This window comes from Hirundo rustica, chromosome 6 (assembly GCF_015227805.2).
Source record: "Hirundo rustica isolate bHirRus1 chromosome 6, bHirRus1.pri.v3, whole genome shotgun sequence".
NCBI classification, from domain to species: Eukaryota; Metazoa; Chordata; class Aves; order Passeriformes; family Hirundinidae; genus Hirundo; species Hirundo rustica.
The window spans coordinates 23,596,214-23,612,909 of record NC_053455.1 but is presented as its reverse complement, the minus strand read 5'-3'; the positions used below and the strand labels follow the sequence as shown (position 1 = coordinate 23,612,909).

The following is a 16,696-nucleotide window of genomic DNA, read 5'->3' as shown; positions in this document are numbered from 1 at the left end:
CGCCCTGGCATCCCCCTAGCATGAAGCAGTGATCAGGGCTGGCATCACAGACTCCTGCCTGGATCATCATGGGCAAAGTCCTGTCCCTGAGCAAGCAGGAGAGAGTGATTTCCATGGATCAAGCTGTCGATGGGCGGGCCTGTGGGAAGGGAGGACGTGAAGGTGTGCACGCGTGTGCATGAGTGCATGTGTATGCGCACATTCATGAGAGAGCGTGAAGGTGAGAGAACAAAGAGGCCCTGGAGAGGTGGCAGCCCTGTGCCCAGCGAATGCTACTTACCCTCACAGCTTTGCTTGCCCACCGAGACAGTCAGGGTGTAGCCAGAGTAGCAGAGGCAGAAATAGGAGCCCACACTATTGATGCAGCGACCTTTTCCAGCACAAGGGTCTTTCAGACATTCATCTTCATCTACGACCAGGCAGGGAAGGAAGACCAGCAGTCAGTACCTGCAGCTGCTGGCAGGCCCCTGCCAGCCCCGCAGTGCAGCAGGTGGGCAGGGCCTCAGCAGGGCTGCCAGAAGACCTTCCCACAAGGGCCAGGAGGACTGGATGGGCTGTTGAGGCCCGGAAGGCCGAGCAGTCGAACCATCAATTGCCAACCTACCAGTGCAGTGGAGGCGGCTGGGGTCCAAGGTGTAACCAGGGTGGCACAAGCAGCTGTATCCCTCCGGGGTGAGAACACAAGCACCAGCTCCGCAGGAAAGGGGTGAGGAGGCACAGCCACTGACCCCTGCGAGGAGAGAGCGGCACCAAAAGGGTGCATGGAATCTAGTGTCTGCTTTGAGTCCCCAGCTCCATGCCAGGAGGCTGCTTTTTCCCTTCTTGGAGAGTGATGCTGAGCCTGCTCCTCTGCTTCTTCAGGCAGCCTGCGCCCACGGGGCAGCAGGGAGGACACAGCAGACCCTGCCATCTCCCTGGGCTCCTGTGGCCTGAGCTGGGATGCCCCAGTGCCGTATATTGCTCACCTGCACTGCAGCCCCATGCCTTGAACTAAAACGGGCAGCAGAGCCTGACACCTGCGATGGCGTTCCTTTCGGGGTGACAGCAGGGCCCCCCCGCCCCACACCACCCCGCTGAGCCGAGCACAGGCAGCAGTGAAGGGGCAGTGAGGCACCACACACCCCTCGGCGTAAAGCCAGCTGGGGGGGGGGGGCGGTTTGAGGGGGCAGCCCAACCCCAAACAAAAGGCTATTGAGGAAGACGCATTCCTCAGCAAGGTGCCTCAGCCAGGCCTGCTCCCCAAGGTGCTCCAGCCCCCGGCACAGGGCAGGGACCACACTCCCAGACTCTTAAGCAACCCTGGAACAAGAGTCCCCTTGTTTCCGGCGCAGTAAACAAGCCGCCCCGGGAGGCACATGGCTCCCCCTGCGCTCCCCCTTCCCGATGAGTCAGCTCACGCCACGGGAGGGGCACGGGGCCAGGGGCCAGAGCCACCGGAGCCGTGCGAGATTCCCCTGCTCGGCAGCCACTGCTGCGCCGGGCAAGGAGCCGCAGGCAGGGCAGGACTCAGGGATACAAGCGCTTTGCTCCCCATGCAGGTCCGCTCTTGTGACTCCCCACGGCTGGCCAGGTTTCCCTGCCTGGCAGCAGCTGGGCCCAGGCTGGGACAAGAGTGGCAGGTCAGGGACTTTGGGAAGTCAAGGGAGGCATGTGGGCAGATAAACAAACTGGTTAAGGGAGAGAGCCCCTGAGCAGAGCTTAGGACATAATTTCTCTGTACTACCAGGCAAAGAGAGCCAGCAAATCCCCAAGACCGGTGGAGGCACACGCACCTGCTGGCACCTGTGTTGGAGCAGCAGCATCCCAGGCAGTAGTGGGGCTAGGCTGGCGAGGACCATGCCAGATCTCCTCTTCCTCTAAGGTGGAAGGAGAAGAGAGGTAAGTCAAGCTACCTGATACCAGGTAGAGATGCCCACCCAAGGTTAACCTGGGCTGGCTGTCCTGGCAACCACAGCACCAAAAGAGAACAAAAGAGGCTGCAGGGCGGTTGCAGCAACTCTGTCATCTTATTATCTAACACAGCCTCCTTCACCTTGCTGGATATTCATCACCTCCCTACATTTCTATAGCCCCACATCAGCCACCCAGTGTGATAGGGATCCTCTGTGCTGCCCACAGCCAGCCCAGCCAGGAGCCCAGCACTGGGGGCTGCCATGCGGAGAAGGCAGCTCCCAGTCTTCCCACTTTCCTCACTGTCCCGTTCTCTGCCCCACAAGCGCCTTGTCCTGCTGCCAGCCTGGCACTCACCTCTGCGCATGGCAGGCTCTGCGGTGGCATCAGCAGTTCCCTGAGGGATAGAAACATAGGATTCTTTTGCATGGAACTGGGATGCAACACTCCTGTGACATTTTCCCACCCACCTCCTGGCTCCTCTTTCTCCCCAAGACTGCCATCCTAGGAGAAGCTGCCCCAGCTGGGTGCATTTGGCAGGGCCACTCTGTCCTGAGTACAGTCATCTTGGGCTAAACACAGGCTCAGGCCGTAATCCAAGGGCTACCCACAGAGGGGCCGTGCCAGCACACTGTGTAGGTGAGACCCGGGCACTGCTACCAGGCAGGCAGCTCCTCAAGGTGGCCAGGAAGGTCATCCAGGCACGGTAAATATTGCCATTGTCACCAGCAGCTCTGGAGAGCTGAGGACAGTTGCTGCTTTGACCTGCCTCAACAGTGCTCCCTTACCATAAGGGTGCTTTGTGCTAGCTCGCTCTCAGCATCCCCTCCAGGCAAACCTATGGCTGCCAAAGGAAATGCTGAGGCACAACCTGATTCCCGAGTCTCTGCTCCGTGGAGTTTCCACAATGGATGAAAAAAAACAAGCAGCTGAACAATGGAAGTTCCAGACTTCATTTGGAAGCCTTGGTTCAAATTTCTGCCCTATCTTGAGATTTCTCACATGTACTTGAGCCAAGTCACTTCATGTTTATGAAGCAGTGACAACGGCAGTGCTGTCCCTTCCCTCAGAGGTGCTGCATTTGTCTGAGGGATGAGCTGATATAGCAAGAGGGCACAGAGAGATATGCCCAGGAGAGATATGGCCAAACCTCTATTGACAGCATGGATCAAGAGGCACACATTTTTCAAGTGAGACTCTAATAAAGACACAAAAGCCCTAGGAGAGCCTAGCAGAAAATCAGTCCTGAGGCCGCTTCCATCAGACAGGGTGAATTCACACAGCCAGTGTTGGAGACTCCTGCCCTGACTGCTCCAGTGGTGTTTCTGCTGCACTCACCTCAACACAGGGAGAGCTGGCTGTGAGCTGGGCTTGAGCAGGACACTGGGCTCCATGAGAGAGGCCCAAACTTGACTACAGAAGTTCCTCTTATCCTGCTGCCTATCATCCCTACAGCCAGGCCAGGCTGACAATGAGTGCCCACACCTCAGCTGTAAGTACAACTGATATTAACTGAAGTTAGTGAAAGCAGAGCAAACTTGAATATGCAGCACAGACCACAATTTCAAGCTAAAATTCTCCTTGATGTCCTTTTATAGTGGGATAGATCTTTGCTGTAATTCACCCTTTTGCTCTTTAGGACTGAGTCCATCATGGATAGTCCATTCCCGTCTAGAGCTCCAGTCCCTGTGAGATGCAGTGTAGACATGGCTGGAGCCACAACTCCAGGCACACACCTGCCTGGCTGAACAGTACAAGAGTGTAAGCAGGAGCAGAATCATAGAAAGTTTTGGATTGGAAGGGACCGTAAAGATCATCTAGTTCTACCCCCCTGCCATGGGCAGGGACACCTTCTAATAGACCACGTTGGTCAACGCCCCATCCAGTTTGGTCTTGAAAACTTCCAGGGGCATCCACAACTTCTCCAGGCTATCCGTTCCAGTGTCTCACCACCATCACAGTAAAACCTTCTTCCTAATATCTAATCTAAATCTTCACTCTTTTAGTTAATTTGTATGACAGCCACCTTCCAGCCTATCCAGCTGTCACTGAGCTGTATCAAGACAAACCTTACTCACCTGCACAGCAGGAGAAATTTCACCTGGAAAAGGAAACAGTGCATGATGAGTAGAGAGAAGACAGATAGGCATCCTCCTCAAATCCTGAGTGCCCTAACTTCACCCCACCTCTAAGACACTGCCATTCAGTCCTTCACACTTGTCTGCAAGAGCTTGCTCCCAAAGCCAACACACCTGGACTCCTGGCACTGTGCAGACCCCAGGAACTTCTGCTCCAGCAAATACTGGCACAAGCAGTTGGTCACACTGACCTCCAGCTGGGCTGGATGGAAGCCTGAGGACTGGAGTGCTAGGCTTGCCATGCAGACCTGGGATCCTGGTGGAGGCAACCTGGCCAGTCAGCACCAACTGCAAAGAAGCACTTGCAGGAGCCTGAAACACTCAACCTTCTCTCCAAAGACTTGAAGACCTAGTGCCTCATGCCTCAGGAACACTACAGTCATACTGATGTAAGGAGCCCTTTTCAGCCATAGGTCCATCCATGGTATATGGCAGGACCTGAGAAATTTTCCACCCTTGCTAGGGGCCCAGGTGGAACAGCTTTAAGCAGTAGACCCCACACTACCCTGTCTTGCTGAGGTGCCAGGGTGGAGGAATGCCTCCAGGGTACTGCCACGCAAGTTGTCCTGCAGTTGCTGTCTCCTTGCTGTCCAGTCCAAAGTCCAGTTGCTGTTCTCCCCTTGCTCTTCTAAGCTGAGGGGCAGCTCTTCTGTCTCAGCCTTCCTCATTGACAGTCGGATATCAGAGCTGGAGTAGGTGTAGCCATGTCCTGCCGGGCAAATTTCCTTGAAGGCCTCTGTGGAGGAGAATCAAATCAAAACTTTAGAAAGCAGAGGCTGGAGGCTGCTGGAGGGATCATTTGGCTTACCACATCCAGACATGATAGTGGGACAGTGGAATAAAGGAGTGAAGATAGACAGGCATGTGTGTGAATGCAGGTGCCAGTTTCCCCAATCCTATAATTTTCTGTAATTTCTAAGGGTTAAATTCTTAAAGAAACACATCTGGGCTGCAGTGGGTGTATGCTTCAAGCAGAAGGAATGCACTCACAGAGCAGGGTGGGTTTCTCACAGGTATTCCCAGACCCTCAAAATGAAATCCTTTCCCATGGTCAGTACTGCTAGAAAGAGATCATGCCACAGGAAGGTCCAAGCTGAGCAAGGGAGCAGATGAAAGCAAACTCGGAGTACCTCGGCACTGACCACTCTGCACATCAGTCAGGATCACTCTGCACAAACCACCTGAACATTTTTCTGGTCCCTGGAGATTTTTGTGCTTTCCCTTTCACCCAATCCCATGCTGAGATACTCAAACTCATCCTCACATGTCTTTCTTCCCAGCAAAAGATATAGGAGAGAAAAGGGCTGTTGAATAAAGCCAGGCCCAGACATGGCTGTGTTCTCCCTCTGGTACAGAGTGGTTTCCCACCAGGAACTTCTCCATCTTTCCAGTATTATCCAGGTCTGCTTCCTGGGTTCTGACCCCGTCTCACAGGGCAGCATTTGCACTGCTCGGCTCTGGGTCCTGCAGCTGTCTGTGTTCAGGCAAACCCAGACCGCAGTCTAACCGGAACAAAGCCGAAGCAGGCACGTCTCACCTGAGCCGGGCATGGGGCACTCCTCGCAGTTGTCGCCCCATCCCTTGCCGACGCGGCTGCAGCAGCAGATCTGCTGGGTGATGCGGTGCGAGAGGGGGAAGGTGCACACCCCTCCGGCTGCCGAGCGGTAACACAGCCCCTGCTCCATGGACACCGCTTTGTCCGCTGAAACACAACAGCCGTGTCAGTGCCCGACGGGCCCTGAGCTCTCCGAAGAGACACTCGGCTCTCGCCCTTGGCTCCTTCTCTGCCTGTGCCTCCCAGCCTTGCCCGAGGGCTGCCCTGTCTTCTCTCCAGGACACCTCCTGGCCATCAACCATTGGGCCTTTCCCTCAACAGGGTCATCCCCAAGAAAATCCAGCTCGTGTGGGAGTTCTCTCATACCAGGGGCTGTGTCCTCTGCTGCCACACCACGTGCACATTCCCTTCAGCCTCTGCAGGGACCATGCAATGTCCATGGAGAATGATAATGCATGACTGGGACCCATTCTGCACACAAGTGCAGAACAACACAACTGAGGTATACTCAAAGGAGATGTGAAGCACACTGTAGCTTCCGCTCAGCCATGGGGTTCTGCTCTCTAGAGAGGTTTCTCTCCAGGCTGAGAGGTTCCCTGGAGAACTTACAGATGCAATGGCTACGGGATGGGTCTAGCATGGTTCCAGGCTTGCAGGTACAACGGAAGCTGCCACGGGTGTTCACACACTCGGCATCTTTGCAGAGGCCCTGCATCAAGCACTCATTGATATCTGTGGAGAGAAGAGAACTTTGTGAGATGTGAAGAAGCTGAGAGTCTAAACTCTCTACCCAGTGCCTCCCATTCAGGTCCTGTGAACCAAAAGTCTCAGCTGGACTGGTGTCCAAGGCAGCCTCTACACCAAGCAGCACAGTGGGGACCTCTGTGGTGACAGTAGTCCCACATCTGCAGAGCTGGCTTGCTGCAACTGCAGAATGGGTTGTGGATGACTACTCTGCTTTTTGGTCCTTGTGGAAAACAGATGTGGCCCCCTACAGTGAGCCACTCTGTCAGAGTCACTGTTATCATGGCTGTTTGCAAGCCAGGAATGGTGAGTCCTTTCCTTTCTCCTGATTCCTGGTACTGCTTGCATAGAGCTGTCATTCACGGAGGATCCTTGTTGGGAAACTCAGTGCCAGCATGCAGGGAGGGCATTGACAGATCCCATCCAGAGGCAGTGAGGTGCTGGGCCAGGCTGTGGCTCACTGCGCCTTCTTCTAAGAACAGGGCGAGCAAGTGGGAAGTCACCGTGTTCAAGCCCTGCCTCAAGTTCTGCCTCTGCCCCTGACTCAGCACTCATCAGACACAGTCTTTGGGAAGGAAGCTGGGTTTATCTTAGGGGAACACCATAGGGCTCATCCATTTGGTCTGCAGTAAAGGCCTTCCTACAGCATCATGTAAGAATGTATGAGCTAAGCCAGAGAAGACTGGGATTGGCAAAACGTGCATTAAGGGGAGCTGAGGGCAGTTTTCAGATGGAGAATAAGGAGGAAGATGTCCTCATGGAATAATTTCCATCTTCACTAAAGGGCTTGTCCCAGAAACCTCAGAATGCTGATGAAATGTGCTGTGTCAGGAGGCACAAGCAGTGCAGGAAGAACTGGTCGAGACACAGAGCAGCAGGACAGGGAGCAACCTCAGCACTACCCTGAGACAAACCACAGGAACATATACTGCAAGCTAAGAGGTGGAAGCCATCCGCGAGAGGGGTTCTGGGCCCACTCACTGCTCACAGGACAGCTCTGAGCTGCCAAGACCAAGAAATGCCAATATGATTCTAGGCCAAAGACACAGGGCAGTCCCAGTGCCAGTGTGCATGACCCTCAAGTGCCCTCAGAGCTCAGAGCACCCAGTGGTGCTCCAGCGACTGTTTCAAGAGGGATGGGGTCAAAGACTCAGAACAGCTTTCCCAGAACTACCTTATTCCTCAGACTCAAAGCAGTACTGCTTGGTGGAGGGGGCTGTCTTGTGAAACACACAGCCAGGAATGACAGCTGAAGTTCAGACTTAATGACCTAGAGTTTGTTCCCAGTCCTGTGCTCTTTAACTCCTCCATTCATCCCACCAGCTGCTCCATACACAGTTGAGACATACAGGGGCCATGAAGACCAGGCCAGAAGTTAAGTCAATCAGGGGTACCAGCTCTATAGGGATTTGCAGAAGGCCAGGGAGGAGTAGGATTTGGCTGCACAGTGTAGTGTTTCTTGCTCTGTACCAAGCATAGGATAGAGTTCATGAGAGCAACCAGGGACCAACCCCAAAAATGCTGGGAACCCCACTCAGCAAAGACGTTAAGGCTCTCTGGAGGAGCCTTGTGGTTCATCCGTGTCACTCCACAGCATGGTCAGAGTGTTATGTTGTTCTGACAGACCAGACTGGACAAAGAGTTTGACTCCATATGAACAAATGGATCAAAGGGATTATAGTAATGAGAGCACAAAACAAACAAGCACCAAAGACTCAGCTTTATATGCTTAATTTAAATCAGGGCCACATCCAGGCCTCATGCCAATCCCCTCTATTCTGCTGTCAGCCACAGTGGAAGTCCCCACTGGGAACAGGAGCAGGCAGGTACGCTCAGAGATGCACACTCCTAGCCCCTGGAACATGCCAGGGCTAGGGCTAGCCCACCAGAAGAGGCTTCAAGGACCACAAACTGAGATCCATATGCTGCTTCAGCTGCTTTTTCCCACCCCACACAAGCCTGCCAGTGCTCCTCAGAAACAGCCACACTCAGTCAGGAACCCTGTGGGGGAAAGGTGCAGGCTGGTTTACCGCAGTGCTTGGTCAGTAGAGAGGACTCAGGTCAGCAACAGACACCAAATACACTATGGTCTCCTAGGACTTAGGGACACCAAGGTGCCAGTGTGTGTCATGTGCAGTGACTGCTCTGCATCCACACCTCCCTATCCCTGAGCCTCCAGGACCTCTTTTGCTCATGTCTAGCAACCAAATTATCTCCTCCAGTGCTATCCTTCCTGCTAGTCCCAGCAGCACTGGGAGATCCCTGGCAGGGTCTGACAGGCACTCTCAGCTCGTTGCAGCTGTGTTCTTCTAAATAGGATGCAGCAAGGAAAGGAAAGGAGACCCTGAAAAGGTGAACTGTTTGTTCCTCTGCTGGAAGGCACTAGAGACAGCCCTTTCTGTCCACACTGAACAGAGGAATGCAGGCTTCTGCCAGTCACAGCTCTTTAATAATAGCCTGCAAAGCCAGGTAGTCTCCTCTCCTACCTGGGCTGGCAAAAGAAGGCCTCATGTAGCCTCTCCTACATCTGTCTGCCAAATTGCTCCCTCTAGGCCCTAAAGTGTGGTGCTAAGGCTTCCTGACACACATTCTGCTGCAACAGTGGAGATGGGAATAGCACCTTGAAGCAGTAGTGTCTGAAGAACAGAACTTCTCCAGTCCACCATACAAAGGAACATCCCGAAGCACAAATCTCTGGTTCATGCTTTTTCCTGTGCAGAAACACCTTCCTAACCAAATCCACACTGTCATCTCCCTCTGCTCCTCCCTGACCCACAGGGGACAGAAATCCAGAGCAGGCATTGCAGATCTCTGCTTTCTGACATGAGTCCCTCCAGCTGCTTTGTTCCTCCAACTCATATTTGATGTCTCTGGGTAGCTCCTCATAATCACAGCACTGTCTGTGGCCACATAAGGGACCAGATTTGAGCACCAAGCTGAAATAGATGTTGTGTTGTTAAAAGTTTTCCCTCAGGACAATATGGGGAGGCTGAATCATTAATTAATTAATTAAGCATGGTGGAAAGTCCCAGCTAAAAGAGATGAGTCATTGGATTGCCAGCCCTGCGTTTCCTCCCTGCTGCATCTCTGAGATGACACCTCTCAGCTTATCAGGGATCACAAGAAGAGAACAATAAAATTCCTCTTTAGTCAGAGCACAGAAAAACACAAGCAGTGCAGGTCCAAGAAATGCCAACATGAACCAGAGAGAAAAGGGTAGAGATGGTGTCTTCCTCATGTGGAACTGAGGGACCAGGGAAGTCAGAAAAGGATCGATCCTGGCTGCATGGGGCAGGCTGGGGAGCACAGCAGCATGAACAAGTGACACAGTCAGAACAGAAAGCATCACTTTTATGACACTCTCCCACTTGTAAATGTTCAAACTGGTACTCTCCTACTTGTAAATGGACAAATGAACAAGCTGATAAACTTCACAAATATTTTTAGGCAACAGAATTTATGTTGCTTCTGACCATGGAAGAAGTGTTTTTACACTCATGCTTAGCAGAGCATAAACCCAGGTCCTTACTGGGTCAGTAGGGCTTAACAGGGAAGTTTTCTTGTACTGGCCCAACTATGTGCTCACTGTGCTTGTCAGCTGAATCATGTAGTCCTGTGTTACCTGTTTTCTTTCATTCTTGATGAAAACATGGAGATTTTTATGAGTCACATTCTTTGCAGAGCTATACCATTTAGATAAATGTATTTAGATAAATGTATTTTGTGTAGATAATTTCAACGCTGACAGTGGATGTGAGGAGAGAGACAGATGAAAGCAGCATTCTTACCTTGGCAGTGGCTCCGGTTCAGCCTTTTGTATCCCTGGGGACACTCCACCTGTCCATTCTCAATCACAGGGTGTGCTGGGAAGAAAAGCAAACTGTGTGGGACACTAGCAGTAGAGCCAGCCACTAGTGTCCTCCCTTCTCTGCTTTCCTTCCAGAGGGGAAGGGGTCCCTAGGCCTGTCTTGGATGGGCTTCTGATGACTCCCAGGGCAGAGGGAAGGTAAGAGCAGCCACGTTATCCATGCAGTGCCTTCTGCTTCTTGGCGAGTGCCAGACTGGTGACCCAGAGGTGCTGCCTGTGCCTCATATCTACCACCGTGTCACTTTGTCTGCTTCTAGGTCAGTCTGAATAGCCAGGTGGCACATGACAAGGGGGATCAGAGTGAAAGGAATGGCTGAGGTCCTTGACAAGCTGCTGAAATAACAGCTCAGGCCCTGTTTGTTACATTTCTTTTTATACTGCATGTGATTTCCTGCCCCAATCCCTCTCATCAAAGAAAAATTCAGATTTCTGCTTAAAATAGTTTTGTGGGTTTCAAAATGTTCTATAACACGCACAATTAAACCTCTCCAATTTTTTTAAAGGCAAGTAAAATGTGGCCCATAAATTCCTAGGAAGTCAAATTTAGGCACTGAATTTTGGAGCAAGGAAAAGGGAATCTGAGTGGATGGGTTGGGAAGTAAGCATGGAGTGGGGTAGGAAGAAGGGTACTCTGCCTGAGGTTGGGATTTTCCCAGGGTGGGGTTTCTTCTTAATTTTCTGGATCTTGTGCTTGGGAACAAGGAGTGCATGCAACAGCTAAGTGACTGCCCAGCCATGTTCCAACCACTCTTAATTTCTCCTGCCTGGCATCAGTAGCTCACTCCTTAGTGTCATACATAGAAAGCCCTCTATGGCAATAGTCATATCGAGGGTCTGGCAGATTTCTTACACATGGCAGCTTTCAAGAACCAGGAACAAATTGAGACCATCCTTACAGCAGGAAATGCTTGGCAAGAGCCTGCAAAGTTCAAGACCACAAAGAAAGCCTGCAAAGTTAAAGAACACATTCTGGGGGCAGAGAGCAGGCATATCCATAACTCTTTGTTCTGAACACTTGAACTCTATAAAGCAATTTAAAGCTATTCTAGGACAGCTCTTGAAAGGCAAAAGTAGAGACCATCCTCCTAAGATAAAGGTGCTTAGGAAATAAAAGACAGGAAAACACATCATTACCAGCCTGTACCAGGAAGGAGAATAGAAAACCTGGTTTTCTCACATATATTACATGAAGCTACAAGGTTTTCCAAGTGTATAGTGATCCTCAGCAGCTGGATGAATGACACAAACAAAAAACCTCTATTTACCCCCTTCAGCAGTTTAGTCACAAATTGTAGGCAGCAGGTGCCAACAAAAATCTGGATGTTAGGGACAAGGGAGCTCCTGGTAATAATGGGAATCCCTGGGTACCTTTCCAAACTTCTGGGAAGGTTAAAAAAACCTCTGGTTTGTGGGCTCCAGTAACCCCAGTGAGATTTCAGGTCCTCTCACACCATAGCTTGTGGGCTTTGGGGCTGCTGACTGGCATTAACTGTGCTTGGAAGCATCCATCAACCTCAGCACAATGTGATAACAGACACTCAGCACCATTGTTATATGCAAGCCCTCTGAGTGGAAGTCAAGCATGCTGGAGATCAAAAAGTAATGATGTGTCAGAGCCATGCTCCCCCTCTGAAAATCCTTTGCAGAGAAACAGTCTCCAGCATCCCTCCAACAGATGCTGCTGGGGAGAGGGTAAGGCAGAAAATGCCAGTAGTGGGCAGATGAGTTGCAGGTCTGTGCCACCTTAGCACTTACAAAATTCCAGTTTGCAGAAACTTCACTACTTCAGCAAATCACTTCTGAAGCTATGGACAAATGTCTTAACTCTGCAAAGAAATCCGTGTTCCCTGGAAAGAATAATTGCAGTGTAATGTGAGCAGATCTCTCTGTACTAAGGGGAACCAAGAGAGTTCTGAACTATTGGATGGAGCTGCTCTGTTTCTGCCAGGACCTGTCCACAAGGGAAGACAATGTGTGGCTGCAGGAGATAAAAGCTATTAACTCTCAGCTTTGTGCTTGGTTACTTGTGTAGGGGACTGTTTCCTTCCACAAGCTCAGATGTTGCTGAATGACAACAGAGATGGCCAAAACCTCCTGAAAAAAACCAGCCTAGGACATTTAGGTTTCCTGCAAAGGGAATCAGCATCCAACCTTCTCTCATGCAGCTTGTAGGAAGCTATTCCTCTGGAACCCACCAAAAGGAAATGATGATCAGAGAGGGCAGAAATCTGTCGCATCCAGAGGTGAAGAGGCCCCAGTCTCCTGTGTCTGTCTGTCTACACTCTCTCCAAGAAGGGTTCTCCCAGAGCCTGAGGCTAGGGATGGAGCAGCTGAGTTGCGTCTGTCAGGCAGGCAGATTTCAGGCTTGCTGAGGGCAGGGAGCCCTGGTTCTTGATTCAAGAGTGCATTTCAGAACCTTGCCTCGTGGGCATTTCAGCCCTAAGGACACTGCCAAATCAATGTGGTCACCAGGTACATTAGAAGTTGCTCTTGGCTCTCCTCATTGCTTCCTCTGTAAGCTCTGCAGGCACTGGGCATCCCTGTCAGGGCTGGGCCCAACTCCAACAAAATACCTTGTACCTAAAAAACCCCAGTTTTGTTAACACTGTGCTGCTGTGTGCTGCTACGACAATGCTGTATGTGAGTGATGAGCAAAACAAGCACTACGCAGAACAAAGCAATCCTGAAAATGCTGTGCTTTCCCTGGTTAAGCATTGCTTTCTGTGGTACTGGTACAACCTTGCAGAGGTTTCAGCTTCTTTCCCTATCTCCAGTCTTTTCTTACTGTTCCGCACAGATTCCCTGTGGCACATGGTAACAGTGACCTCCACAGCCTCCTTCCCACATATCCAGGGATTTTTCCTATATCCTACCCCATCTGTTCACAGGAGCAGACCAGGGGGTTGATTTTCAAGGGGCTTCCTGTGGCTGTTTCAATGCCTGCAGGCACAGTGCAGGGGAGCGTGAGGCTTGCAGAGCCACTTGGCGTTTCTGACGATGATGACGGCTCCATGGGTGAGCTGCCACCCCTCTCACAGTGGGAGGTCTGTTAGGGGAGTGCTGCGGATGCCAAGCCAGACATTACAAGATCCAATTTTCCAGTGAAATTCAGACTTTTCTCTAGGACAAAGAACTTGAAAAAACACGTGGAGTGGGAATAAAAACAAAACAATAGCCTTCAAAGACTTGCTTCTTAATGCAGCTAAACCCATCAGAGGAGAGAAAGCAGCCCAGGAAGATCTGCAGTGAGCACAATGAGTGGGTGCACAGCCCAGCCCAAGTTCAGGCTGACTATAGCTGAAATAAGGGACAGGGAGCACTGAAAAATCAGGACCTGGAAAATGCAGGTTTACTCCTGCGCCCAGAAAGTCTGCCATTTGCACAGAAGGGTGAGACTTGGTAGCTTCTGGCAGTACTGGAGATGGTGTCCACTGATACAGGTGTTCTCCTGGAATGCTGCTGGTTCCAGAGGTGTGTCTCATGGACGGGGAGGACATAAAAGAGTAGGGCTGTGATCCCCTCTGGACTGAATTCTGTTCTACCAGTTTATTTTTTCCCCATGTGCCTGAGAAGGATCAAGGCTTTGGGACAGCCAGTATCCAAATCCACACCTGCCATGGGGTATGTGCCAACATGTAGCTCCAATCTCGTCAGGTTTAATTTCCACAGACCATCTCTTAATATTGTTCCAACATGTTCTTTCCACAGACCACTGTATCCCCCAAAATAACACATGGTCTGGCAGGTAAGCAGGAGTAGCTCTGTCCAGCAGTGTACCTGCTACTAGCCCCGCATCCTGAGCTTGCCACAGGACAGGACGTTGCTTCAGTGCTGGTTCCTCACCAGCACTGCTCAATTACCGTGCTGGTTCCTCACTAGCCCTGCTCAATTACTAGCACCGCTCAATTACCATGCTGGTTCCTGAGCTCCCTTTCAGCCACATCCTAGTGTCTCTACTTCAACTCTATTTATCAGCCTCTAATTCCCTTTTCCTACTATCAGTCTTCTCCAGGTTTTAATTTCCAGCTCCTGTTTGCCCCTACCCTTCTGTTCTAGCCTTTCACTGTGTGCTCCATTGCTTTCCACCGTATCAAAGACCCAGGAGGGTCATTGAATGTCTCTACCTGATTTATCCTGTCTTGCAACACAACACACTTCATCCACCAAATACGGGCCAGAGCTGAAGGGCTGCAGCAGCATGGCAGCATGCAGGTGTCCTGCCACCCTCCAGGGCCCTGCCTCTGGCTCATCTCTTTCTTTCATGGATCAGGCAACAACCAGCCTTTGCTCCAACAGCTCACAGAGCAAGCTCTTGGCTCTCCCCCTTCTCCCAGGGCTGTCTCTGATATATCATGGGACTCCTATCTTTAGTTCTCACTTGCATGAGCAACAGCAGCTCCCAGGATCTTCTGCTACAGCCTGCTGGAACACCCATCTCTGCGCCCACTTCTTTGAAGACACTTGACAATGTACAGCCCCGGAGCAGCAAACCACACAGCCTGAGCGTGGCCTAAGGAAATATCTAAGACTAAAGTAACACTCACTACAGAGACTCCTGACCAGGTCAACCCTGAATTTTGAAGTCAGCTTTTAACATGGTCTCACTAGGATGCAGACAAAGCATTTGAATGCCTTGGCTTTTCTGATGCCGAGCAAAACATAAAAAAATAGCGAGGATTGGTCACGGTAAGTTTGCTCAGACAGCTGCCTGCCTCCTATTCTTCGTCTCTGATGTCTTTCCGCACACAAACACGTACCAAACATGAAAGCTGCAGACGATGGAGACATCCGGACGTATCCAGACTCTACTAACAATCAGTGTCTCGGGCAGACAGTCAATCCAAACAAGTTCCCCATTTGTCTAGCTCTTGCCTGGCTGCACTTCTGTACGTTTGTAAGTGTTTACACTGAACTAGCTTCTGCCATTTCTGTCTCTAGTTGCTGGAATTAAATTCCCAATGCTGTCAAGTCTGCTCTGGTGCATGCTTCCCCGGGACACAAGAGAGCAAGGAGTTCTCTATGAAGATCACAGTGCTAAGAAGAAAGCTGGAAACATACACTGGACATGTTATCTCTGTGCACGAGACACCAGATCACTGAACTACAGCCCAGTGACTTTGAATGAGCATAACACAGGCCAGCAAGACCAGAAGGCAAAAGGAATGTGAGTGTGGGATGTGGCCTACAGGCAGGAAGTACATGGAACAATGCCTTCACACTGGCATGGAACTGGAAACCCTGGCAGACAAAGCACAAGGCGATGAGAGGTCACAGTGCTTGGCGGCTCTGTTAAGTAAGGTTACTGAGAAAGAACTGTTTCCCTGACTTCACTTTGGGGTCAGCTATCTTGTGTATGAAGACAACATGCCAGAGAAAGTCATGCCATCCACCTGGGCTTCTCACTCCATAACACCTGGGTTCTCTTAGGCCGCCTCCATCATGTGTCTGCCTTACAGCTCCTTGCACCAGAGGTGGCCAAAGCAGGAAGATACTTGTATACCACTGAACAGGGTGAAAATGGCTTCTTCAATTAGCCCGAATTCCTGCCAATATCACAAGAGCCATTAAGTCTCCAAGGAGGAACTTTATCACCCAAAGCCAGAAGGAATTTCTTGTGGCACAGGAATACAAGACTCACAGGACTACATTTTTCATCTCTCCCTGGAATTAATCTGAAAACAAAGCCAGACAAGCATCTGTCCACTCAGTGAAGACCAGCAGTGACAACTTGCCTTGAGTTGCAACTGCTCCTGGGACACAGAGAATGTGTTGAGCTGTGGAGCCTGCTGGCATCTAAGAGTCATTTCTTAAGTGCATTTGCTCTACTGATTGGCTGACTGCAAGGAGCACATGGGGGTATTCTGTGTCTGTTTCCACATCTTAGAAGCCTGTGATTAGACACATTTTGAAGCTCTAAGTCCAGCAGAGCAAATCACTGCTGCAGCTCTGGCTGCATTCTCTGCAATCTCCTTGCATCCTGGCATGGAGAAGGAGAAAGTAGGTACAGAGTTTTTGCAGCGATCTGCAGCCTAACTGAAGTATTAAGCAGTCCCCCTGCTTTCTAATGGAGGGATCACAGAAAGAAAGGTGAGAAACACGGGGACTGCTGTGGGGTGGGGAAGAGAAAGGCCATGACTGGGGTTGTGAAGGTCAGGGACAAATAAGAGGAGCTGAGGCCTGTGCAGAGCATTTCCTTGTCTGTACTGAACCTGCAGACCCTGGGGCCACCCCCACATCACATATGCCCAAGACTTTTTTGGGGCTGGCACATGGGTGAGGGCAGGCAAGCAGTAGCATGGCCAAGGCCACAGCACAGCCATGCAGCTTGGGAAGATGACAGCAATCAGAGCTCCCAAGATCTGGACTGGGTTCCAGGATGCTGACAACCTCGTCTGTGATTGCAAGGAATTTGGCTCTAGTCAGCCCTACCCCTGGCTGAGGAGGAATCGAATTGAGGGAGGATAATGAGACGCAAATTCAGCTCTTGGGAATGTGTGTGTA

General features: G+C 51.1%; 1 protein-coding gene across 1 annotated transcript in view; it reads right to left on the bottom strand.

Annotated features, from left to right (window-relative positions):
- Positions 1–16,696, bottom strand: part of LTBP2 (latent transforming growth factor beta binding protein 2) — a 70,540-nt gene that overhangs the window by 14,855 nt on the left and 38,989 nt on the right. Inside the window, exons 9-17 of the mRNA XM_040067635.1 lie at positions 10,116–10,190; positions 6,193–6,315; positions 5,566–5,730; positions 4,534–4,764; positions 3,969–3,991; positions 2,248–2,287; positions 1,773–1,856; positions 605–730; positions 281–409 (exon numbers count right to left, since the gene is read on the bottom strand). Coding sequence (XP_039923569.1) covers positions 281–409; positions 605–730; positions 1,773–1,856; positions 2,248–2,287; positions 3,969–3,991; positions 4,534–4,764; positions 5,566–5,730; positions 6,193–6,315; positions 10,116–10,190 — 996 coding nt within the window. The remainder of the gene's footprint in view (positions 1–280; positions 410–604; positions 731–1,772; positions 1,857–2,247; positions 2,288–3,968; positions 3,992–4,533; positions 4,765–5,565; positions 5,731–6,192; positions 6,316–10,115; positions 10,191–16,696) is intronic.